The sequence below is a fragment of the Calypte anna genome, chromosome 13 (assembly GCF_003957555.1).
Source record: "Calypte anna isolate BGI_N300 chromosome 13, bCalAnn1_v1.p, whole genome shotgun sequence".
NCBI lineage: Eukaryota > Metazoa > Chordata > Aves > Apodiformes > Trochilidae > Calypte > Calypte anna.
Genome location: NC_044259.1, coordinates 7,901,994 through 7,927,327, shown reverse-complemented (window position 1 = coordinate 7,927,327; position 25,334 = coordinate 7,901,994). Strand labels below are relative to the sequence as shown.

The 25,334-nt window shown below is 46.6% G+C and overlaps 1 protein-coding gene across 2 annotated transcripts in view; it reads right to left on the bottom strand.

Moving 5' to 3' along the window:
• The window catches only part of STK10 (serine/threonine kinase 10), a 44,633-nt gene extending 24,292 nt beyond the window's left edge, over window positions 1-20,341 (bottom strand). Inside the window, exons 1-2 of one of the 2 annotated variants that reach the window (XM_030459080.1) lie at window positions 20,033-20,341; window positions 9,158-9,322 (exon numbers count right to left, since the gene is read on the bottom strand). In XM_030459080.1, coding sequence (XP_030314940.1) covers window positions 9,158-9,322; window positions 20,033-20,188 — 321 coding nt within the window. In that variant the 5' untranslated portion in view covers window positions 20,189-20,341. The remainder of the gene's footprint in view (window positions 1-9,157; window positions 9,323-20,032) is intronic. The other variant, XM_030459081.1, reaches the window with a different exon arrangement.
• Between the last annotated feature and the right edge of the window lie 4,993 nt (window positions 20,342-25,334).

Here is a 25,334-nt window from a genome sequence, read left to right as displayed (position 1 = left end):
ATCAGCTGCTGAACACCAGCTTTCCCATCCAGTTTGTCTGTATAAATTCACCCAGCAGCTTACTGGTGGGCATCCCACACTGCTGCTCAGCCCTGTAATACATACACTGTGGAAAACAAGGGACAGAGGCAACATCCAGCTGTCATCTAACTGCATGTTACTGCAGCACTGAGAGGACTCAGATAAGGTCAGGATCATCTAAAGGGGAGGACAAGATCTGCACAAAACCCACAGAAAACTGGCTGCAGCAAATACAAAGTGCAGCGCAAAGAACATAGATGGCTATCTCTCCAAAAGCTGCCCAGATAAATGACAGATCTGGACCTCAAGCTCCATCCTGAGACCCCTCTGCACCAGAGGTACATGGGCAAAGCCGAGTCCCACATGCAGAGCAGAAACTGGGGACACAGACAGCAACGTCCTTGCATACCCCAGGACAACATGAACACCTTGTACCCACCCCCCCTTATCCATCAGGGTTTCCACTCACATCCATTGCCTTCAAACACCAAAGCACAGAGCTAAGAGCTCCCTGTGGCTCTGTCCTCTGTCCCACACCACGTCTGAGGATGGCTGAGCCCATCCTTACAGCTCCAGCAAAAACTCTGGACACACTTCTACCTCTCAGGACCAAGAAGGGGGCTTCAGCTTTGAAGTGACACAAACCCCAGAGGACAGAGCTGAGAGCTGGTAGAAAGAACACAGATATATTTAGGCACAGAAACCACATTTAGTTATGGTCAAGGGGCATGTCCTTTGCTGTGTCTGTTTGACATCTGAACCCAGGCTCTGGTGGGGAATGGTGAAGCTGTGCTGCAGCTGCCAGGACAGGACAGACCACCAGTGCCAGACCAGCTCCTCTTTCCCTTATTGCATAGGGGCCTGCAGGACCCCTGCTCCAGGGGTTTTGAGGAGCACTACCTTGGTTTTTAAATACCACGAGGTCACCTCTAACTCTCTCCTTTAAAACTCAAGGGCTGTGCTGAGTGGTGAAGTTTTATTTGCAAGTGTGTGGAGTCTCACCGTTATCTCAGCCAGCCTGAGACTGAAAGTCCAAGGATTAAGTTTAGGCTCTGGAGCAGAGGGAGGAGGTGGATCACATTCCTACGCCCACTTAATTTGGCACTTTCCCCACCACCCTCCTGCCCCAGCCTTTTTGCCCAACACAAGCCAAAGGGCTGGAAGAAAGCAAGGAGCAGATGATGCCAGTGTTGCTTATAAAGCAGATGGGCCGACTTGAAGCAAGGTGGAGCTGCTCCAGCTATTTGCTGAGGGCTGAAGACAAGGCAAGTCCCTACAGCAGCTTGCTCTGCACCAAGGACACACACTGCCCTTCCCAGCCTCATTTCTAGAGCCCCATGTGATTGGTGTCCCAGCATCACAAGAGGAGACAAACATCCAAATGACCACAAGCCCTTACAAAAGCCACCAGCTCCACACACCCTCTGACTGCCACTAGCAGCAGAGGCCATAAACAATATAGAAGCTACCAGAAGCCTCTTTGCTGCCACAGCAGAGCACAAATGTCAACAGCTTGTCTGACAGGGCAAGTATGCTGTAGGTGGAAGCAAAATAATTAGCTCTCTGTAAGAGAGTGCTCCAAGCTTGCCAATTTTCCTTTACAGACAAGGGCACTATTCACAGACTTTAAACATAATAAACCTTTTCTCTCTCTTTTTCTGAACAAAATAACCTACAGAGAAAAATATTTAAATTTATGAAAATATACAATAAAAAAAAAAAAAAAAAAAAAAAAGGTTTGTCCCCATAACCAATGTGGGAAAGAAGATGCAGGGCAGCAAAAGTGAGGAAACCCGAGTTCTGGAGTTTCAGAGCAGGAACACTTGATTGAGAACACAGATAACATGAGTTCTCTGGAAATGCAGAGCTCCCTGCTGATCATAGGAAGACTGGGGAATAATTCTTCACATCTAAATACTTCTGCAATTACAAAACATTTCCTTGAACTGACATCCCTCCAAATAGAGGTTAGCATAATATTCCCATTCCTACCAAAATTTTGATGGTACAAACCAAAACTCCTTTTAGTTTAACCAAACGGTCTAAAGTTGCAAAAAGCATCCTTCCCCTTGCTGGAATCACCCTTGCTGATATCTGACTACCTTGAATTCACCATCCCAGCTTGCTCATCAGCATCCCAGAGGGATAAGAAACCAAGAACACCCATGGCCAGTGAATGCAAACATCTTGGAGAGGCAGAGCAGAGAGAGTCAGCACTGTCAGGCCAGGTGGTGGTACCCAGGATGCTGAAGACTTCAGGAAGGGTTAATTGGAACACGCAAAGACTGGATCACAAGCTCTCCTTTTAGGGGCCAGACCACAGCTCCAAGCACCCAGGGCTCCCAGCACCAGGCTCAGCAGAGCAGGGATGACAGGAGGAAGGTCAGTGTTCTCTTTTGCTATAGAAACCAGAAAAACAGCCAGGCAATGGCTCTCTGCCCAGGCATGGGGCACAGCCTTTGCTCTTTAGAGGGCTGTGAGTAGGATCCCCCCTCTCTCACCAAGTTAATCAACATTTAGAGACTGCTCAGTTCACCAAGAGCATTTGTTGCTGGATGGGAAGCAAAACGCATAAATTCTTTAAAATAAATAGTTAATAGGAAAAAGTTGCTTGTTCAGTGGGAAGATTCACCAACCTCAAGCACCCTGAGTTTCTGCCAGCACCTAAAATAGATGATGCACTTCAGAAGGGCAAAGCTCACTGTGAGAGCTGGAGTTTGACCCAGGACACATTTCTTGATGTCTTTTATTAGCAGCCAACTGTTCCCAAGCAGTGTCAAAGCTTTGACTTGGCCATGAGGACAACTCTCTGAAGAGGTAGCAAAGGACTTTACAAGTTTTCCACTCCTGCTTGGTGTCTCCATGGAAGCAATTAGGTGTTCTGCTCATCCCCAGATTCACAACATAAGGCTTGTCTGGCTTGACCACACAGAACTAGAGCATTGTTATTTAACTCATCCCAAGCCATAGGGGCTGCAAAAGGCCATCTCTCCCTCCAAAATAACAATTTCCAGGCTATATCTGAAACAAAATAAAGAAGTTTAAACCTGCAATCTATCGCTTCTTACAGGGCATAGGCTTCAAGGTAGTTCATAAATATTTGTTTACATGCAAACATTCTTCCCTAGCATTTCCCTTGGTAAGGCAGCCAAGTGGGAATGGGGCTTATTGCGATTCATTTCTAAACAAAATTTCAGAGTGCTTTGAAAACTGATTTGCCTATAGGCTTCTTGTCTGCTGCTTTCTTTTCATAAAACTATGGCCTTATGTTTACAACCCAGGACTGGGATTCTGCACACAAGACTTATTCCCAAGTACCATTTACCTGCTGGGTAAACTTTAGGCAAATTCTTGTCTGTGTCTCTGCTCCCGTTTCTAATAACCAGGATAATGAGACCAGGACTCTTTTATGAGAGCTTTCCACAGAGCATACATGACAAGGGTATGTAATCACAAGGCATTATTATTACTTCAATAACCCTTTCTCATAACGTTATTCTGTACAAAGAATGGTCGATAAAGGCTTCTCCTCTAGTTTTTGCTGTCATGCTGCTGCCTGTAGGAGCACTCTTCAACTTGGCTGGGCTGTGGTAAAATGCCTGCTGCACCAGTTATTCTTGGTGGCTGATAAAAATCATTCTATTTCCATCCCTGCTTCAAGGGGAATCCACAACAGGATCCCCAGTGGCTCTCCAGGAGCCTGGATGGTACAGCTCCCATTCACCAGGCAGAGCAGAGACTTGGGTGCCATGTAACCTGCTGCCCAGCTCTAGAAAGAAGGACAGGAGATGATTCAGACCTCCATGTCTTCGGGAAAAAAAGTAAAAACTTTCCTGAGAGGGAGGCAGAGAGAATCCTCAGTGCTCTGCAGGCAGACATTGGGTGGCAGGGGTGGGGAGAAGGTGATGCCACCCTGACACCTGCTCTGCAGATGAGCTGGCAAAGACACAGTCCCTAGGTCAGGGCAGGAGTGATCACCCCTTCAGGTAAATTATGCTCTGAGCAGCAATTGGCTTGGCCTAGGAAACCCACGGAAGCATCAGAGAAACCAGTGGGCTACACTGCTTTTTCCAATTTCCATCCCTGGCCAAGATAATGTGCATCCAGCTGACCCTGAGGGCAGGGAGGTGATACAGGGACATCCCTGCCACACTCCCAGCTGCCTGGAGCACACCGGTGCCCTGTCCTGATGTCTGCACACCTCTGCTCCTCACCTAAGCACCCTGCAGAAGTTACTGGGGTTGTTTTGCAGTTCAGCCCAGATTTAGAAACCAGCCCATGAAACATTACTCTCATGTTGGTTTGCCCAACAGGCCTTACCCAACAGCAGCTTCCAGGTACCAGAGCACAGCCCTGCTCTGTGCCCTCCCAGCCTCAGGAGGCTGGGCAGCTGTTTAACCAAGTCCAGAGGATTGGGATAATTTGATTTTTCTGGGTCTCTCCTCCCCAGTCCTCAAGCACTACACACAGTTCCACATTCACAAGCTGTAAACAACTGTTCCAGCACTTTGGAGGGGTCTTTTGTACCAAGCTTCTGGAGCACAAGGCCAAGCATGAGGGGCCAGTTTAGGCTGCAACTCTTGTGCCAAATGAAATTTTAAAGGAACTGAGTAGCCCTCAGATTCCTTGGGGACAGATGACAGAAGAGAGCCCTGGTCTGGTACAGCATTTGTGCTAAGGGGTCCCCCTCAGGCTGGTCACCCTGCGAGACATCCCTGCAAGTTGCAATAATCTCCCTGTACTAAGAAAAATCTTTGGGAATCTGATCCTCTTACCAGCTTTCTTTTTTTGTTTGTTTTAAAGAAAAGGTATTTTGAACTTAAGAGAATTTAAAGCTGCACATGCTTTGCATAGCCCAGCAATCTAGTGCCTGGGATAATGAACATTTCTTTATGATACAGGATTTTCAAGAATGCCCAAATCTCCAGTCAGCATCCATATCAAAGGGGTAGCAATCCAGAAAGTTCCTGGCTAAACAGGTCAGGGCCTGCCCACAGAAAATGCAAAAAGGTTTTTAAGGGGAGTACAAAGAGTAGCTACAAAGCTACTCTCTCCCTACAAGCTATACAAGTTACATACCCACACAGCAGGCCAGTTAGAAGAAACTCTAAGCTGTTTGAATGAACCATCCCCAAAATGCTCTGGCAAGGCAGAGTTACCTGCACGGTGCAGAGATTTTTGCTTTGACCTCCAGGAAATGTCTGTTTATTCAAAAGCCTCTTCACTATAGCAACCATGGTTTATAGAAAAAGAGGGAAGGGGAAGAGAAGTCCCCAGTGCTTCACTAGAAAAGTTGTACCAGCACTGGCAGAGTCCTGGAGTTAAATACTTGGGGCCAAATGACATTTCAGAGAATTTCCAGAGAACTCTACAGACTTGATGCTGGAGCAGGAGGGAGCCCAGGTTTCCTGCTCTGCTCCATGGATCAACTCCTGGAGCATTTTGGGCTGTCTGGTAGAGACACCCACTATCTCCTGGGAGCAGAGATCTCCTGCAGGGAATTCCAGCTTCATCACTCCAAAGGAGAGTTTTCTCCCTGGTCACCTTATCACTCCTCTGTCTGTGAGAGGAGACACTCAGAAGGAGCAGAGATACAAAGAAGCAGGAGATTAAAAGTTCCTCCCCTCCTTTGAGGTCTCAGTCTTTATGTGTTGTTTTGTAAGGGGCAAAGAACCAAACCACATAATCCTCAAGAGGGACACACCACATGAAGTCTGTTGTTTTGCTTTCCCACATACTAATAATTATCAGTGCAAATTCAGCACTGCTGATGCCAAGCATTCAATACCCATAACCTTAGTCCCATCCATCAGTCATAAAATACCTTTAAAAAGTCTGCTTTTAGGGCTGCACATATATTGGGAGAGGGGGATTTGCCTTTGTGTTTCCAAGTCCCACACTGCACTTCAGAAAAACTGACTTTAAAGAGTAGCCCAGCCACAAAGACTCAAACCAGACTTTTTTTTTTTTTTTTTTTTTTTAATAGCATGAGATTCTCAGCTTTCATTTGGTGCCCCCATTTCCATTAGCTGGGATTTATGCAAAAGAACATCAAATGCCACAGGGCTTATAATAAAAATCAAATCATGAAGCTCCCACCACTGCAGTTTTGCAAACCTCTCTGGGCTGTTTTCAACCAGCACAAGACTGCTTGGCCTCTGCCACAGGGGAAGGAAAGAAGATGGGGGTGGGAAAGGAAATGTTATAACAACAACTGTTAGTGAGGGCATAGCATCTTTGCACTGTATCTATATTCCACGGAATTTCATGCTGTCATCTCACCAGTTACATTCCTGGGAACTCACTGGACTCTTCCAAACCCTTGCCCTGTGCCTTGTAGTGGGTCTCTGCTCTGTCACATGTGAGAACTTGGGTTTTCCTCCTTCAGCTCGATGCCAATTTGGTATAAAAACAAGAGGGATTTGCTGGTTTATGTTTTAATTTCAGTGCTATCGGTCTCAACACAGCTGCTATAACATAAAGTACTGCCCTTTGCACAGAAAGGTGTTGAGCCCCAGAAATACTGAGTTTCACTTGCTGGTTACTGAAGCTCAAAACCCAAACCCTGGCAGAGAGAAGCCCCAGGGAGCAAACGCAGCTTTTGGGGACAAAGCCTCTGCAGCAAGAGCCACAACCAAAGGCCAGGTTTCCTCACATATTTTCCTTGTTAGTTCAAGAGTCAGAGAACAGTCAGCAGACTGATTTAGCAAGAGCCATTCTCAGCACTGAGCCCCTCTCACCACCACTGACTGGGGCTGCTTGTGGCACAGACTGAGCCAGAAATTATTCAGAGCCAAAAAAGCTCCTGCCATGCAGAAGGCTGGGCAGTCTGGACCCCTTGCCAGCCTGTCTGTGTGCACCCACTTCTGTCCCTTTCTCACTTTGAACATTGTCTTTCCATGCCAGGCTGCCAGGACAAGGAAACCAACCCCCAGCCAAGCACCCACAGCAGCTTCACCCAACCCCAGAGCCACTTCAAGCCAAAAGCTCCACAGAGTTCAAGCACCCATCGTGCAAATGGACCATTTTGCAAGTGGCCCATGAAAATGCTGGCTGGAACAACCACACAGACAGAAATGGGGATGGAAACAAGACAATGAAATCTCGGGTTTATATTTGGATGCAAATTTACCCCAACAGTGCTGGTGACCAAGAAGCAGAAGCCTTTGACTTTAGGGAGAACCTGGTAGTGACTAGAAGCCTGGGTTCTACTATAATAGCCTGGGTTATTTACTTCCCTCTAAGTCAGTAAAATACCAGAACATTAATAAGAGCCTGAGCAATGAAATGCAAATGCCACTGAAATAATTAAATAAAGAGAATGATCCTTCCCCCAAAACAATGGAGGGGGCTGTAACATCTGCCCTCACCGGAGAGCCTCATACAGGAGGCTCTTGTTCCAGTTGCTTCAAAAGAGGCTGTTTAATTTTAGTAGGTCGGCAAGCACATGACATTACAAAGCACTTCTTAGACAAAAGCAGAGGCGAGGAGCTCTGCAATGCATTTTCCCTGCAGGAAGGAAGGCAAAGCTTCCTATTGCAGGGAGGAGGTGGAATGGGAAGGGGAGGGGGCTGACATTTTTGAGAGAGAGCAAGGCCAATGTATAAAATTCAGGCACAGCAGGGCCAGGAAGGGGAGGTAAAACAGCAGAACAGGGTAGACCATAAACTGGCCCTGTTTCTCACCCAAATTCAGTGTATGTTTGCCTTTTTAATTTTGCAGAGATTAGTTTTGCTGTAGTTGTAATCTACCCAAATCCCAAGTCTCCTCCTAGAAGAGATGTTTGGCTTTCACTTCTTTAGCAGGATACATATTTACTTTGCTCTTTAGTGTGCCCAGGGCTCAGCATTACCATCAGCAGCCATCCAAATACCAGGTCTCTGGACAACCTTCAATCCAGCTCCCTTAAAGCAAGAAGCTGCACAAATAAGGTGCTGGGTGCCACAGCCCCCTGTGAGGGGTGTCCCAGAGAAGCAGGGGACTTTCTTGATGGATTCTTAAATAAGAAGGGGTACCAACCCATGCTGGAATTGCAAAAGGTGCTCTCTGAATAAGCACATGTTGGTCAGTTAAATAATACCTCTCCTTTAGTCCTTAACTCTATGAACTAGACATGGATTGCATTATTCCAGTGACAGCCCCAGGGCACCTCAGCACCCACAGGGACCAACAGCTCTACTCACATAAGTGCAAGTTTTAAAAGCTGAGATTTTTTTTTTTTTTTTGAACTCTAGTGACATTGCCCTGGGAGTCCACAAAGGTATCTGAAGCATTAAAAAGAGGAAGGGAAAAGTAACAGAGCTGCTGAATGCACCCTTAGGCACCTCCCTCAGTGGTAACCAAGATGGATTTGAAAATCCTCATATTCATCTGCCTTCCACTGCCTCAACACAGGCACAGCTGCACACACACACTTCAAGCCTAGCAGAAGGCAAGTGTACAAGGGTTCAGCCCCTCATATACTTTCCAGCCCCCTGCACCTTTCCCGTGGCAGGGACAAAAATTATTATATATATATATATATATATATTAGAAAATATATATGTATACCTGCCAGGCTAGGGGAAAGAGATGCAGGAAGCTGCTGTTCCAGGCACAGCACAAGCAGCCATTGCACAAAGTGCTGGATTGCACTTTCTGTCCCTGTGCTTCCATAGTTGTGGGAAACAGAGCCCCAGCTATAAGTTGCCTTTGCCTTACAGATGCTGAGCCACAGGTACAGCACAAAGGAGAAAAAAAAAATAAAAATGGTTGCCCTCCAACCTGCTCTTTCAAAAAACAGACTGAGTGGGAAAGTGCTGCCCTTACCAGTGCTGCATTTTCTACCTTTACAAACTCCAATTGGAAAAAAAAGTCCAACAACTCCAGTTTTCACTTCTCAGTAAAGATCTCTTGATCTTCCCTGGGCTATTTACAAACAGCTCTAGTTAGAAGACATCTTGCCCATGAAAGGAAGCAGGGAAAATCCAGGCAGCGATCACGTAGTGAGGTAGAGCACAGTTTGAGAGTCATTTCTAACTTGCAGCAACACTTCAAGCTGCTCCAGAGGTTTTGCTTCCCCATAAATGAGCCATTTCCCCTCTGCAGAGTGAGAAACCCAGAGCTGCACAGGTCCCACACAGACACAGGCTCTTACCCAGAGCTTTCCATCCCAATAAAATGCTCCCAGCAGCTTGACAATGTGCCGGTGATCACAGGTTGCCAGTATTTCAATCTCCACCATGTAATCCTCCAGTTCATCCTCACTCTTGGTTTCAATGACTTTGGCAGCTGCTAAGGCACCAGTTTCCTTATTCTTAGCCTGCAAGACAAAACCAGTGTTAGCAGAATGTTGAGGACAGCCAGGAGCAAAATACTTGCAAAATACCCATTCTTGGTACTAGCCACAACAGAAGCATGGAAATTTTCAGATTCATTTCTTCTTCCCCAACTTGCCCATAGCTTTTCAGAGGGGACTGAGACAAAGTCCCACCATGGCTAACACTGGAGGAGCTGGGTAAGCTCCAGCTGTGACATTTCTTACTGCTTTGCAGTTTAAATATCTGTGTTTGGAAAACCTATGTGGGAGCTTACAATAGGATTACTTCCCAGTATAAACACTGCAAGCCCTGCTGGGCAGTTTTATATAGCTCAGGTGCTATCATAACTGTGTACTAAGGGAAGGGAGGAAAAGGAGAGAGAGGAAAACCATGTAACAAAGGGAGGAAAAATAAGTGAGTCCTGAGCCCCTGCTGGTTTTCAAGACCTGCTGCACTCATAGGAGTTGGCATAATCAGCTGTGTCTTTACCACAGGGGACAAACCCATTTCCATCTGGGCTTGCTGCCCAAATGCAAGACAGCAGCTCAAGCTGGTTGCAGAAGAAATTCAGGGTTGGCTTTTTTTTGCTCAGGTTGGTTTGTTTTTTACCAGGGTGCCCCGAGGCACCCAGAGGAGGGCATGCTGAATGGGCATGGGGGAAATGTGGAGCAGCACAAGGATGGAGAAAAGCTCAGCACTTCCAAATTCAAGCAAGAAATGCCCCACTGTGTTTGCTCTGCACTTAGGATATTGGGAGAGGTCCAAGGAGGGGAAGTAAATATTGTGAGAAGAGGTGGGGCTTCCCCTGGAGGTCAGCCACTGCAGGCTTCCCACCAGCAGGGTCCCAGCCAGCTCAGCCCTTCCAGGATGCTGGGGCCCCGCAGGCACCTGAAAAAACCCAGGAGCAGAGCATGCCCCAGTCTCCCATAGCATCATGAACCCCTGAGAGGTCTGAACCAACCTGCTCTCACCCTCCAGTCTCAGTGGAGCCCCTCTGGAAGCCAGGCTGCCACGTCTCATCCCTTCCTGGGATTGCTAAGACAGCCAAGGTGTTGGATGTTGAGCTACAGGATGTGCTTTTGCAAACTGTGCTGCAAGCTCTGGGTAGGGGAGCAACCACAGCCCATTTTTCTCCATTTCCTCATCCATCCTGGCAGAGGATATAGTTCAGGGAGGGAAGAGGATTTCATAAGCTGCATAAGGTGGGCTTCTACCCCAAAGAGGAGCACCACTGTCCTATATCCCCCCCAAGTTAGCTGCACAGGGAGCTTACAGTGCTTGGTCACACCAAAAGAAGCAAGACCATCTCTGGGAAGTGAGCTAAGGACATCAGGAACTCATGATACAAGAATTGAGAGCTGTTGAAACAGCAAATTCAGGAGGGTGGGGATGCCAAGGGAACAGTGTGGGCACAAACTCTGTACTGTCTGTGGCCCAGCTGTACTGTCACTGAGGGCACTAATAGCACTTCCCAGCAGGGATCAAAATGACCCACAGAGCTGTGGGGTGGTAGAATAAGCTGAAGCTGAACAGGGACCTGAGACCATGGGGTCAGCAGGAGATTTTGGAAAATTAATCTCCCCTGCAGCATGGAGAGGAGGCTGGCTGCTCCACACAGCTGCTTTGGAGAGGACCAACTCATATGGATGGGACAGCTCAGCCCCTTCCTAGTTATCCACAGCCCCCTGATCCCTTGTAGTGTTTCTATAAGACAGAGGGAGATGCACACTGCCTGGTGTGGATGTTCCTAAACTGAGCTCAGCAGTCTTGTTGGCCATGGCAAGAGCTGTGCAAATCCAAGATGCTCCTGCCTGTTTCTTCACCTTCCCTTTCTCTCCATCTGCTTCTCCCTGATACCAGGCTACAGCCACATTCCCAGCAGCCTCCCTGGGAATGGCAGCTCCTGCCACCAGGCAGACAGATGCATCACAGCCCCTCTTAGCCCCAAAAGCTGCTCACAGCAAGCCAGATTTGTACAAGCAGTCAGATTTTGGCCTAGTGCACCGGGTGATCTCTCTGTAGCTCATGTCTGGCAGCTTCTCTGCTGGTATTTTCCCGCATACAATGTATTACAGCAGATATTCTTCCAGGAAGGTTTTGGCCTAAAGAGGCCAAATGCACACATTGCCAGACCTGGAAGCCAATTTCAGGCATCCCAGACACGAGATGATATTTTACGGTTTAAAGCCCTTGCCTGATTTCTGCTTATCCTTGTGCAATAGATCAGAATCTGCCTCAAGACATCAGTACAGAGCAAAACACAGCCTGGCTTGACTCCAGAAAGACAAACCAGTAATTAGGCAGAAGGAACCAGCATCTCCAAGTCTGTAACCTGCAGGCCTGGATGATATCCTTCACAGCAAGGGGACACACAGCACCAGGCTGAGATGTGGCAGCATCTGCTGCTCACTCCCCAAGAGCAGCAGGAGGGAAGGAAGAAGTTGCCACCAGCTCTCTGCAGCTTCATCTCTTCCTTGAGCCTCACTGGGGGCCATGCCCTAACCTTGCAGCAATGGAAATTAAAACTTCTCTCATCGTGGGTGGGATTTTTTGTCTTTTAATCCTAAAGAAAGGAAGAGACAATGATCTGGAGAAAAGAAGAATACCAAGGTCTATGAAGAAAGCATGCCAGTGTGACCCACCATAAGTGAGTTAGTTTGAAATTTAATCCTGCGAAGCTTCAACTACAAATCCAAAATCTTCTGCAAACTCCAGCTTAATTATAGGGTCTCCAATGCAGCAAAAGTACACGGAGAGAATGCAGATATGAGGAAAGAATTTCTGTTCTCAGGTAGAACACTCCCAAATGCTTAGAATTCGAGGACTTTATTGTGTTTACTTTTTTTTTTTTTTTTTTTCCCCCCCACTGGATGACCCAGATGGTGAGATCCCAAGAACAGAAACTGTTTGATGCCAGTCTATGACCTACAGCTGGGAAACCAAAAGCATCCATCCAGTTCCATCTTTTAGCTCCTCCACTCCTGGGCATTTTAATGCCATCAGTGATTTGTCCCTGGAGTGCTAATTAGCACCAAAAAATGACAGAGCAGACAGCTGCCAGCTTAGTGCCCAGAATGTGCTGCTGAACTATAGCTAGATTCATTACAGTCTTGGCATTTAAAACCTGAAAGGCCCTTATGGCCACTGCCAACCTTTCTGAAGATCAAGACACTGCACAGACCACAGCTGACAGGTCTATGGAGAAATGGGGATGGAAAATACACCCTGCAAAAGAAACCCACATCTTATAAAGGTTCTCCAGGAAACTACTTCCAGAAAGCCACGACAGGAGCCAAGTAGGATACAAAGCAAAGGAGCCCTGTCTGGAGCCCTCTGGACCAGGAAGGTCACTGGAAATGCTACAGTCAAACACCCTGGGAACACTAGGGAGTAGGGGGTGAGTAGGATTACTCCTAAAAGTCAGCAGAATAGAGAAACTACTGCTGAGCTTTTGGATTGAAGGGGACAGAAGTACCCATTCAGGTGACAGAAGAGACTTTTTGGCCTTTGCCTGTGACTCACCCTTGGAGCTATTGTGAAATCCAGGTTCTGACAAACACAGGAACTATTTTAAGCCTTTAAAGAACACACTACAGGAAGGCTGGATTGTTCAGTCCTTCCTCAGGGAGGCTGCTGAAGGCAAGGGCCAGTTTCTAGGTGGGGCAGAGGAAAGCCCCACATGAACCCTCACTCACTGGTAGAAAGAAAGGAGCTCACACAGGGAACACCCTGACCACTTTGTCTCTGCTTGCTGGTCCACAGCACCTTTTCAAATCAAGGGAAAATCCTTTCTAAGCTGGTCTGCCATGCTGTGCCACCACACTTCTGCTGTGAGCATCCTATCCTTGTAAACCTTCTCTTCATGCCAGGAGAGATGATGCTTGGAATGTCACCAGGTTATAAAAGCAGGAGTAAAAGGGCCAGTGCTTTCAGTGGATGCTGGATTTGGGGGTCGATAACTCTGACTTTCCCCCACCACTCCACATTCCTGTCGTGTACCTTTGTATGCAAGCATCTGCTCACTGAGATATTTCTCAGGGACTACATAATGATTAACTGCCTTCCAAAGAACTTTGCCTGAGCTGTCTGCATCAACAAACACTCACAGGACAGACAGGCACAAGTCTGTGCTTGTACTGTTGTCAAATAATCAATGGGAGTTGAAACCAGTTCCATGCCCTGAAGCTCCCTAATTTGTCACCATCAATGAAGTCTGGTTCTGTTTTGAAAATGCTGAATTCAGCCCTGGGTACCACCCAGCAGAGCAGCAAACAGGCACAGCCCTGGCACACAGAGCACCCTGGGCAGGGCTTTGCTCCTGGGGTGCTGGGTCAGGCAGGGCTATGACTGTGCCAGCCCAGTGCCCTGAGCTGGACCCGTCCTGCTGCTCTGGCAGCTGTGGCAAGAGTTTTGCAAGGGCTAGAGGGAAGTGGAAGTGGCTTGCAAAATAAGTCAAAAAGTGTTAGCTAAAAAAAAAAAAATAATTGCAGATACATCTTTCTCTGACTTGACAGAGGCAAGGGAAAGTAACATCACCAGAAAGCTCAGGCTGCAGCCACAGACTTTTTTTCTACGTGGACATGCCAAAAAAAAAAAAAAAAAAAAAAAAGTGTGACAATAGCATGGCACACACACCTTTTCTTGCCTTAAAAGCTCAGCAACGGCCCAGCAGGATGGGGTGAGAGATAAGAAACTGAAGCAGCAGTATGTTAGTCAAGGAGTCAAAAAGCTCCAAAAACCAAAAACAAAACAAAAACAAACAAACAAAAAAAACCAATAAAAAACCCACAAACCTTCAGGCTAAACACACCTTCACCTACGGCTAAAAACCTTCACCTAACCTCATCAGCAGACAAGAGGCTTCATTCCTGGGGTACCACACTATAACCCATCTACAGAAATACAGAAACAGAGCTGAGCTCATGGTTTTGGCACAAGCAAGAGATGAGCAGAGAACCACGCGAGGTTTGAAGAAAGGAAAGATCTGCTTAAATGCAACTTCTTCAGGTTACAGAGACCTAGAGCTTAAGCCCAGAGACATCCTTCAAATCACTGGTTCCCTGGAAGAGTGCAGGGATCCAAGTGAAACACTCCTGCCTTGGTCTTCACTCAGCCAATGCCACAACATTAAAAAAATTAATTAGGATGGGGGGAGGGGAAATCCATTCAACCATTTCTGAGTTTCCTAGCAACTGTCTGCAACAAACTTGGTACAGCTGAGCAGTGGATTGAATCCCCGAGAGCCAAAGAACAGGGTTTAGGTGGGCAGTGGTAATAAGCATGTCTGCCAGTTGTTCCTGGGCTAGAAAAGCATCAGATCAGCAAGGCACTTGTAGAAAAACAAAAAACTGATCAGACCTTTGCTATCTCTCCAGCACAAGCCTGCCCAGGGAGGACACCCCAGCAGCATGCAGTTGTCAAGAAAAATGCAGGTCAGGCAGCAACTCAAGGGTGCTTGCAGATGCCAACATCATCTGGGTTTGCTGGGTGCACAGCTTCCTTCTCTGTCTCCCTTACCTACTGAAACACCACAGAAACATTTTGTTTGGTTAAATAAGGACATGAGCCACAAGGACAGGGGCATAGGTCAGTGCCAGGGAATTTCACGAGAAGTTAAAATATGAGGAAGGTTTTCACATGTTGAATTGGAAGAGCATTCTCTTTTGAAGAACAGGCATTCAGAAGGTAACAGTGTTGTTTCTATAGCCAAGTCAACAAAATCTACAGGAGCAGGATGCAGTTAATCCAACTCCAGCAGCATTAGCAGCATGGCTCAGCTTTGCTCTTCTCTAGAAGCACACTGTCCCCTCCAGACAGAGGCAAGGTTTTTTAAGATTTACCTTTACTTCATTATTTTAAAGACTTTTTTTTAAAGTGACTTTTATTTTCATAGCTGAATTCCTTTTCACTGGGGCTACATGATGTGGCAGTGAGGAGGGGTTTGTTCTGAGACCCATAGGTAGAATCAGATTTATAGACAGCTGCTCTGCAAGGATGGGGAAAAGAACTTTTCTTTTCAAGCAAACTACACTGAAGAATGTTGTTAGCTTGTTTGGTTTCAAATCCAGAGACATGCTGGGCAGGGATTTTTCTAAGGAGCAATGATTGCCACGTGCTTGAGGGTGAAAGGCTCAAAGCCTTCATCTAAGCTTTCTCTTCCATGCAGCTACCCATAGCTCACCCAGTCAGCAGCATTGCCAAGCTCTGGGCCATGACACTGAAGTAATTATCAAAATATTTAGGCCACAGAGAGCTATCCCTCTTCCTCATCACACAGACAGAGCCCAGGCTCCACAGAGTGCAGGACAAGCCTCCCTGGGACTTCAGCAGGGATGGAGCATCAGACATTGCAATGAGTTTAAAGTGAACATTAAGCTTAAAGTTCAACCAGCTTTAATATGGTCAGGCCAAAGCTCTATAAGTAAAGGAGTAGAATCTTCACATTTCTCTTCTCTTCCCAGCTGAAACATTTGAAGAAAACTCTTCACCTATTCTAAGGCTATGATTTGATGTTGCTGTTGTTTTATTTTTTTCTTTGGTGGCCATAGTTACAATCAACTTAAGCTTCCTCATGTCCCCCTCTCCCCCCCTTTTTTTTTCTTCCTTTTTTTTTTTTTTTTTTTTTTTTTTTTTTTTTTTTTGTTAAATCAACCCAGCAGATCAGCATCTCTCTCTGAGACACCCTTTCCAGGAATTACATATTCAGACCCTGACCAATAAAACCAAAAGGACATGAACCAGAGCCAACCCATGCAGAACCAGAGTGGTGCACAACAGCTGCACAACATTCAACAATTAGTCTTTTATTGCACAGATTTAGAAATGGGGCATTTAGAGTCCATAACATGTACAGCACTAATGCCACAATAATAGATCAGATAACTCAAATTCAGCTTTTTAAGCCATATCTTAAGGAGATAGGAGAACAAAGAAGGCATGCTTATGAGTTGCTGTGGCATAGGACTCAGTGTTATCTCTCTGGGAGCTACCAAAGGGAGCATTTGAAGACAAGGTCAAGGGAACAAACCCCTTTTCCACTGTACTGGAGGCTGCAGGCAGCCCTTGCTCCCACAAGGGACAACAGCCTGTCCCCACCCTGTGAAGAGAAAGCTTATCAGGGAGGCAGCATCCTCATCAGTGCACTCTGGGAAGGCAAGATAGGGTCACACAAGAGGCATGGGCACAGCAAAACAATCCCACCATGAGAAAGGCAGCAAGTCCCAGGGCTTCTTCCAGCAGAGCCCATGCTTTTGTAAGACCCAGTCCATCCTGTGCCCAGGAGAGCCCTTGCACATCTCTTCCTGCTGACACTACTACAATTACCTACTGCAGTAAATATAGTCCTGCAAAACTGAGATGTGATTCAGCAGCTCCAAGCATCCATCCCCTTACAGCCCACACTGCTGGCTTTGCTGTCAGCATTTGCTTGGCACAGAGATGGCCTTTAACACACCATAGCCTTCCTTAAGTAAGGCAGCTCATGGGGGTGCTGCTGCCACCACCATCACCACCACTTCTCCCTCCTTGCACAGGCAAACAGATGTCGACTTTGAACCAATAAAGCCACAGCCAGATACCTTATCAATCATATCTTGAGTGTTCTTGAAGAAAAATAACTGCATAACTGCACTTTTTTTTTTTAAGGTTGTTTGAAAAGGGTCTGAGTTAGGAATTTTTACAGTCCCCCAACCCTAGAGGTGCTGAAGGCTTCCTAAGGTAATACACACTGATTCCAGCTCCTAACTGCTGGCTTAATGAAGATTATCGATTTAATGAGCTTTGGATGAGGTGGGTAACAAAGCTTATTTGGCACACAGCACGTTGCTATCTATGGGCTGCTATTGCTTCCTTGTCATACCCGCTGGACTTACCAGAAACAAGGCATTAGTAGAATGAGAGCTCGAAAGAAACAGTTTCTCCCCACCCCCTTCCTACTTTTCAGCTTCATTACCCTCTGCAAGAGTTTCACTGTTTCCTCATACAATCAGGTCCTCTTTCACTGAAAAAAAAGGCCTGTATTAAAACAGGGAAACCCCAGTAGTTTCCACTGGCTGCAGGTTTCTTAAGATCTGCTGTATACATTTCAGGCTCCACTATACATTTGATTCTTTTTAATTAACGTATAGTTAAATCAAGCCAGTCACACTTTTGTATATGCTGTGTCAAACCAGTTCAAGTCTGTTCAGCTGACTGTGTGGGGAGCTCAAGATACAGCTCCCTAGCAGTGTTCTTCAGTAAAACCCAGCTGAGCCCCTCATCTTGCTACTGGTATCATCATAAAACCAACACCTACTAAAATGAGCACTTTGTTTCTTCTATCCATATCTGAATTTCTCCCAGGCCAGACTCTTCAGTGAACAAATCCCATCATTTTGCACTCCTCAGGGATGACAGGCTCTTTGGAGCAAGTACAACATAGGGTGGGCAGGGCAGGATGCAGGCACAGGCAGATTATATCAGCTCCCCGTGCTTCCGTGTGTAGAAAAGGGGCAGAATTCAGGCAGGAGCTTCATTCAAACATCCTGGAAATGTCATGGCCCTACAAACACTTTGACTCACTTTAAATGATAGGTTTTGTGTGAAAAGCAAATTGACTTTAAACTGAGTTAAAGAGAATTATTAAAATTGTTCATTGCACCCTGGCAATGAACATCTTCCTTGCACACAAGCGAATTGATTAATGTGGGACTTTTTTAGCAGCTGAGCAGAACAAGTGGACAAGCCTCTTCTTTCACAACTCCATCCTATATCCATCATCAGCCAGGGTAGAACTCCATATTCAGAAAGAAAAAGAAAGACAATGTGCAAGTTAAATTTTAGCATGGTCAGAAACTGCCTCTCTGTAATAACACTAATGGCTGTTATCTAAAATAAGGCACCCAAATAATTTGGGATTCTTAATCAAATATAATCTTGCAAAACAACACTTAAAAATCTAACATCCATTCACCAACCAGGATGCAGAGAGGCAGAGAGGAGGTCAAAGAAGATGAAGAATGAAAACTTTGCTAAGAATAAAAAAGCCATTTGATTTCTGTAACAAAATTAACCCCCACCTCCTGATCAAGTGTTAAAACGTCTCAAAATCACCCAGTTGCCTGAATTAACTAGCTACAGACAGAGTGAACTTCTGGTTATAAGCACATAGTTTTCACTGTGTCCTTTACTGCAATCCACATTCTTGGTTGGGTGGAAGTGGGAATCAAAGGAGATGGAAGTATTTGGAGATGAGGAGATGTTACTGCCTGGCAGGCCAACAGCCTTAGCCTACAGTGCAGAAAGTTACTATGATAATTCTATGTGAGAATGGAGTTTATAGCAGAGGCATTCATAAATGACAGTGGACTTAAAAACCAAACCATCCACTTATAAAGTAGCTTTATTCTGGAAGTTACCCACTTTGGATACATTATTTGTGCTTAAGATAGAAGATAACCAATTTAAATCCTAAGCTTTCATTTGTCTCAGAGGTCTATTAACTTATTTTACAAAGTCTACCTCATTCCTACAAGTGCCTGAGAAACCTAAGCAAATCATTACCCAGGAGAAGAATGCACATTGCTAAGTATAAACGGGTTGCCAATGCACAACACTAAGTTAAAAGGTAACAGAAACCCTGATTACTGCTGGTTCACTTTATTAGAAGAAAGGATCCTTCACCAAAGACTTCCACTCAGGAAATACTTCAGGCCCAATATTTTTGAGTTTCTATCAAAGAACATGAGAGAGACAATAGATAAACTGTGGTAAAACACCTCCATCCTGACCTTCAAACAATCAGCTCCCTTCCTGGCACTCTCTCAAGGTACTAATTTTGCAATTCTGAAAAAGCAATATCTTGTTAAGTGATATAATAAGACTATCAAAAAACAGCTAATTCACAGCCTTAGATCTGAATTATGTTTGTAATGGAAGTGTCCCTGGGAGCTTGGATTCCCAACCTGCTTCTCCAGCCAGCCCCAAGCAAAAGTCTCCTCTCAACTGTTGCACAGCAGACCAGATTATTTAGGGTCTCTTCGGAGTGCAAAGTACAGCCTTTAAAACCTTGGTCCTTTAACGTAAAGGTTAAACCTTCATAGCACTGAACATGTCCCCACCCTTAAGGAGCTGGGCTCCTGGTCTCACTTCAGGTTTCCTGCCGGCGGGGGCCACAGGAATACAAATAATGTCACCCCCAGAGGCTCGCAAAACTTGGAGGCAGCGCCGAGACTTGCCGACTTCCAAGAAATCTCCTTCCATTCATTGCACAGACAGGCTTGGCAAGAAACACCTCGTCGCCTTACAAAAGCATCGCTCTGAAAACAGGCGATTTCAAGAGAAAAGGGGGAAAAGAAAACCAACCAACCAAACAAAACCTCCACACAAAACAGCAACAAAAAAACCCATCCCAAAACAAAAAAAACCCACAACCCTTGTCTCAGTCTTTTCCCCTTCCCCGAGCACAGTGCCGCTCTCCCTGTCCTCTTTCACACACACACACCCCCCCCATCTCGCTGCCTTTGCCCCCCGTCCCTCCCGTTCCCCGCGGCAGAGCTAACGGGATGCGCGGAGCCGGGTCCCGCACAGGAGTTTCTAAACCCCCGGTGCCCGCGGGCGGCTCCAGGTTCGCTGGGCAAGCGGGAAAGGAGCCCGAGAAAGAGCCCCAGACCCGGGGGGAAGGCACCGCAGGTGCTTCACCTCCCTCGCCCGGGAGCTCCCCACCGCGGACCCACCTTGTAGACCTTGCCGAAGGCTCCGTCGCCCAGCTCCCCCACCACCTCCCACACTTCGCCGGGGTCCAGGTCGCGGCGGACATGCTCGTACTCCTTGGACCGCCGTTTCTCGAAGGTGGAGAGGCGCAGGATGCGGCGGAAATTAGCGAAAGCCATGCCGCAGCGGAGCGGCTCTGGCAGGGAGCTGCCGGCAGCCTCCTCCTCCTTCCCGCGCCCTGCCCCAGGGGAAGCCGCAGCCGCTGCGCGCCCGGGGAGCGGCGGGGCGGGAGCGGGGCCGCCTCCAACCGCGCACACGGAACCGGCACCGCTCCACCTGCTGGCCCTGTACCGCCGCCCAGCGCATGGCCGGCACCGCCCCGCCCCGCCCGGAACCGAGTGGAACGGCCCGGCAGAGATCGGGATCGGGACCGGACGGTACGGCTCGGTTCTGTGCCCCTGAACGAGGCGGCGAGTAGCGTATGAGAACAAGGCTGAGAGAGCTGGGGTTGTTCAGCCTGAAGGGGAGAAGGATCCGAGCAGACTTCAGAGCACCCTCCAGCCCCAGAAGGGCTACAGGAAAGCTGGGGAGTTTTCACAAGAGCATTTAATGATAGGAAAAGGGGTGATTGTTTTAACCCAAAAGAAGTTAGATTTGAACTAGATATTAGGAAGAAATTCTTTAATGTGAGAGTGGTGAGACACTGCCAGAAGTTGCCCAGGGAAGCTGTGGATGCCTCCTCCCTGGGAGTGTTCAAGGCCAGGTTGGATGGGACTTTGAGCAACCTGGACTGGTGTAAATTGTCCCTGTCCATGGCAAGAGAGTTGGAACGAGGTGATCTTTAAGGTCCCTCCCAACCCAAACCATTCTGTGATGCTATGAGATCTTCCCCCACCCCAAGGCCTCCTCCCTCAGCACAGCAGGAGGAGGAACAGCAGATGACAATGTTAAATAGAAATAACATTGAAGACCTGGAAGGAAAGGCCTGAAAATCCTTAGTAACTGCTGCCTTGTCCCTGCCTGCTCAGCTCAGCAGACAGAGGTGAGCCAGCACCATCCAGCTGTGCTGTTTCACCTCGGGAGCTGCACTTCTGAGGACGGAGCAGAGATACATCTCTGAGTGTAAAAGCATAATCCTAAACTGCCTTGGCAAAAGAGGGACATTTCCATCAGCTCACATCATGTGAAAACAGCTAAACACAAATATTTTTAAAACTCCCAGTAGCAGGAATTCGAGTGTATCAGCACTGCGGGAACCCGCCATGAATTTGTTTTAGGGAAGATGTGACCCAACTGGTGTCAACTGTGAAGATTTGCATCCTCTCCCTGGCAAAGCTTCAAATCCGAAACGACTTGAAATCAAGTATTGAATGGGGACACCTAGGGGAAAAGCCCGACGGTGCAGCCCCGCTTCACAAAAGCGCAGTTTTTAACCACTGACCCATCCAAACCTCCGTGACACCAACACTGCTCCCACCCGTGGGTGGTATTTTGCCCCGCAGGATCTCTGGGAACGTATTGGGGATTTCTGTCCTTATCAGGTGCTGTGAATGTATAGAACCCAAGATTAAACCTATGCCAAAGGGCTTGCAGTTCAGGTGGATGCTCCGTAGACCATCTGAGGGAAGGCTGATCAGCTCAGAGAGGTGATTTCTCTGCTTCTCTTTCTTTTGCAAACTTGTTACTGCTTTGGAAGTTTCTGAGCAGCTCTGATTCAGCATAACATTTTGAAGGCTGTGGGATTTTTTTACCTGGCACTTGATACCCTATTTGATTTGCAAATCAAATATTAATGAATAGCAAATTTGCATTTTCTTAGCTCTGTAGCAGAAGGGAATTAGCCATTTGAATTCTTTTCACTCATTTCTTTCAGGAAGCTCACAGGTGTAAAGCAACTCAGCAAGCAGGTTGATTACTTATCTATGAATTACTTCCTGTTACTCTTTCTCTTGTCATAGGCGAGAGAACATAAACTCCAGAAAAGCAAAAAACTCTGCAAATCTCTCTTAGGCTCTTTGGAGCCCCATTGATCCTATGGACAGAGGGTTAGGAGCATCCCCATGGGGTTAACCATGACCACCTGGAGTCAGCACTGTCCTCAGAAGCATGAATTAGCAGAGCTGAGCTCTTGTTCAGCATTACAACCCCAGGAGAAGAAATTGCAAGACTATATACAGCTCTGCATTTTAAAAGTAGGGATAAAGAGGGTCTGTCAACCAAAGGAAGACAGTGGAGTTAGATTTTATTGGTATTATCCCTGGTAGAGGTTAGGGGTAAGGAATAAAGAGCATTTTCAATGGTATTGATGGGCTGGATTGGACTCATTCTGGGTTGGAAGAGAAATGGGTGATAAACACTTTATATATAAATACACTTTTTATATATAAAAACACTTTTTATATATAAATATAAGAGTAGTTTGGATTCCTCACAGCTAATTTGAACAAGGAATTTGGCATCCAAAAGCACCATCTCTGACCTATAGCTCGCAGATATGTTGCATGGGTCACAGTCAGAAACTACAGCATCAAAGCCCTGGCTAAGTTGAAATCAAAGCCCTGCAGTGGCTACTGTGCAGGACCTCCTCAGCACAGACCAACAGACTCTGGGGTAACACTTGTCTGAGGCTGAGATTTGCATTACAGTCTAAATTAAATACTTAAATCTAAGCTGTCTTGCACATTTTAATCAGATTTAATGCTCTTGAGCATTGCAAGAATAATTTATGCCACTTGATTTCAGTATGTATTACCCTTTAATGCTGAACAGAAGGGAAGCCTTTGCCTCCGTGTCTAAGGGGAATTCTTGAAAACATGGAAAATGTGTTGAAGTCATGGGATGGAGGTTGTGTCTGGTTCTAGGCCAGAATTTTTCTTCTGTGAGGGGTCATTACTGTGGTGCTATTTCTGTTTTACTGATCTTCTACAGGCACCAGAGATGAAGCTGAAATCCGGGTGTTTTCTGCAGCATCTGTGTTTAGATGAAGTTTCTTGTTGACATTAAGAAATCCTGCAGCACTGGCAGAGTGTTTCCAGCTCCTGGATATTCACTGAAAGAACCACCTCAGCAATAAGTGCTTCTGAAAACAAGATGGGAATTAATGCTGTAAAATTACAGACCCCCTGTAATGTTTTGAAAATAGATACCCAGAATACTACATTGCTTAGGATTTAAAACAGAGGTCACAGACATTAAATATTGCACTTCAGATGTTACAACAAATGCAGTACTCTGTAATACTCATTAACTGGCAGCTTGGTTAATACTTGTGCTTGGCAATACCTCAGAAAGCTCTCAGATACAGCATATGTCACCATGTCCTCCCTCTTCTATCATGCCCTAGCTGCTGTGGAAGGTTTCATGGCCTGGCTACTCCTGCATCCACCTCTGCAATATGTCTGGCTCAGGGAACCATGCAGAGCCACTGAGAGGCATTTTCAGCTTGCATGAAAGACACTCCTTCCCCCTGCCCCCTTCCATTGCCTCCTCCCCTGTTGGTGAGAAAGAAAAATATCCAAGGGCCTATGAAACCTGTTTGATTTTACCATATTATCATTCTCTGCATCCCAGCAGAGCCCCCAGGCCAGTACTTGCTAGTATTGTACAAACAGGATAACCAGGTCCTGGCACAACACATAAATAACCAACACAGGAAGAACCCAGGCCAGCAGTGAAGGAAATCCTTACAGCTGTGCAAGTGAGATGCCAGGGGCATGGGGCAAGAGGGGATTTCTGGCTCACTGAAGAGGATTCCTTAATACTGCAGCAACTTTGTCATGTAATCCTTTCCACACACTGATTGTTTTCTGTGTTAGAAAGCAGGTGGGCTCCTTGCCAGTAGCATCCTCCACACAAGGCTGTTTGCAGCCTCGCATCCACTGGTTAGCAGCTTCCCCACCTCCTGCCTGCAGTTCTTCAGTCTATTCCCATGTTTCTGCAAGCTTCCTGCTGCTCCAGCTTAAAGGACTTCCCTTCCCATGGATTTAGCCCACTGGAAGAGATGTAGGAGTAGCACAGTCAGATCCAGCTGCAGATTTTGTGGCAGGTGCTGTTCATGTCTGCACTTGGGGAAATGTGAGGGAAATTCTGGATCTGGAGGTTTGGCTCTTCTTCTACACTGGAGAAGATTAAATAGGACTGAAAATAATTGCTTGTGGATCATAAATTAAAAGTGACACCTCCAAAGGAAAAAAAGGATTATTTTTCCAGTGTTTCTGGTGTGCTGGTCAAATCTTTTCTTCTTCCAGGGGTGAAAGGAAAGATAGAAAATTATGAGCACTTTAACATTGCCTTCTGTGCAGAAATCACATATGTCCCTTTAATTTATCAGGCCATCTTCCTAATACTGTCTCTTAATTCTAAACATTATCTGTTATCTGCTACTGTGTTTTAATTGCCTGTGCAACCTGTCAGGAAGCAGTAGATATTTAAAACAAATCCTGCTAATTATTGCTCTCAGCTTTGTGCAGACATTGCCCAGGAGCTCCCTGTTTTCCAGATCTGCAGTTTCATTGATTTCTCCGTTATGTGACCAACCTGAGCAAGGACCAGATCAGCTGCTGTTCCTGGACTGAAATACAAAGAGGAGGATTAGATGTAATGACTTCTGCACTGATATGTGCCTCCTCTCCCAGTCAGTACTGGAGTTGGTATAGGGACATCTGCACCATTTGACAACCTAATACAGGGAATCAGTTCACTTGGTCTTTACTCACATGGCATTCAGGGGACGGAGAGGGTCCCTGGGTCTGCAGGGGGCCATGATGATGCTGCTGGACAGAAAAGGAAAGCAGGGAAATGAACAGTCCCTCTGTTAATACCAATCTTGCTCTTCTGGGATAAATCTACCCCGGATCCTGTTACCAAGCAGGGACCATCTAAACACTCTTCCCAGCTCAGGCTATCTTGGAAAGGAGTTTTCAAAAAAGCCCTTGTCTACCTGTGGGGAAGAGAGCAGAACATCTCTTTCACCCATTAGTTCTTGCTAGCTTGTAGGTACATCCCACACTGATGCCCTTCTTCAGCCTCCCCAGCATCACCTACACCCCAGGCTGGGCAGAGGCCAGTGCCACTTGAAGGAAAAACAGTGAGGGCAGCAGTCTGCAGTGTGGGAGAGTTCTGCTAAAGCCAGAGTCACCCTCAGGCATCAACCCTGTGGCTGCACACATCCTACTGCTCCACTCTGGACTGGGCATCCAGCTGAGGGCCACAGCTCGGGGCTGCTGCTCGGAGAGGAAGCAGAGAAATGAACTGCAGGACCTGGCCCTGCCAGTCATTCAGAGCATGGAAGGGGTGGGAAAAGACCTTGCAAAGCACCCTTGGAGC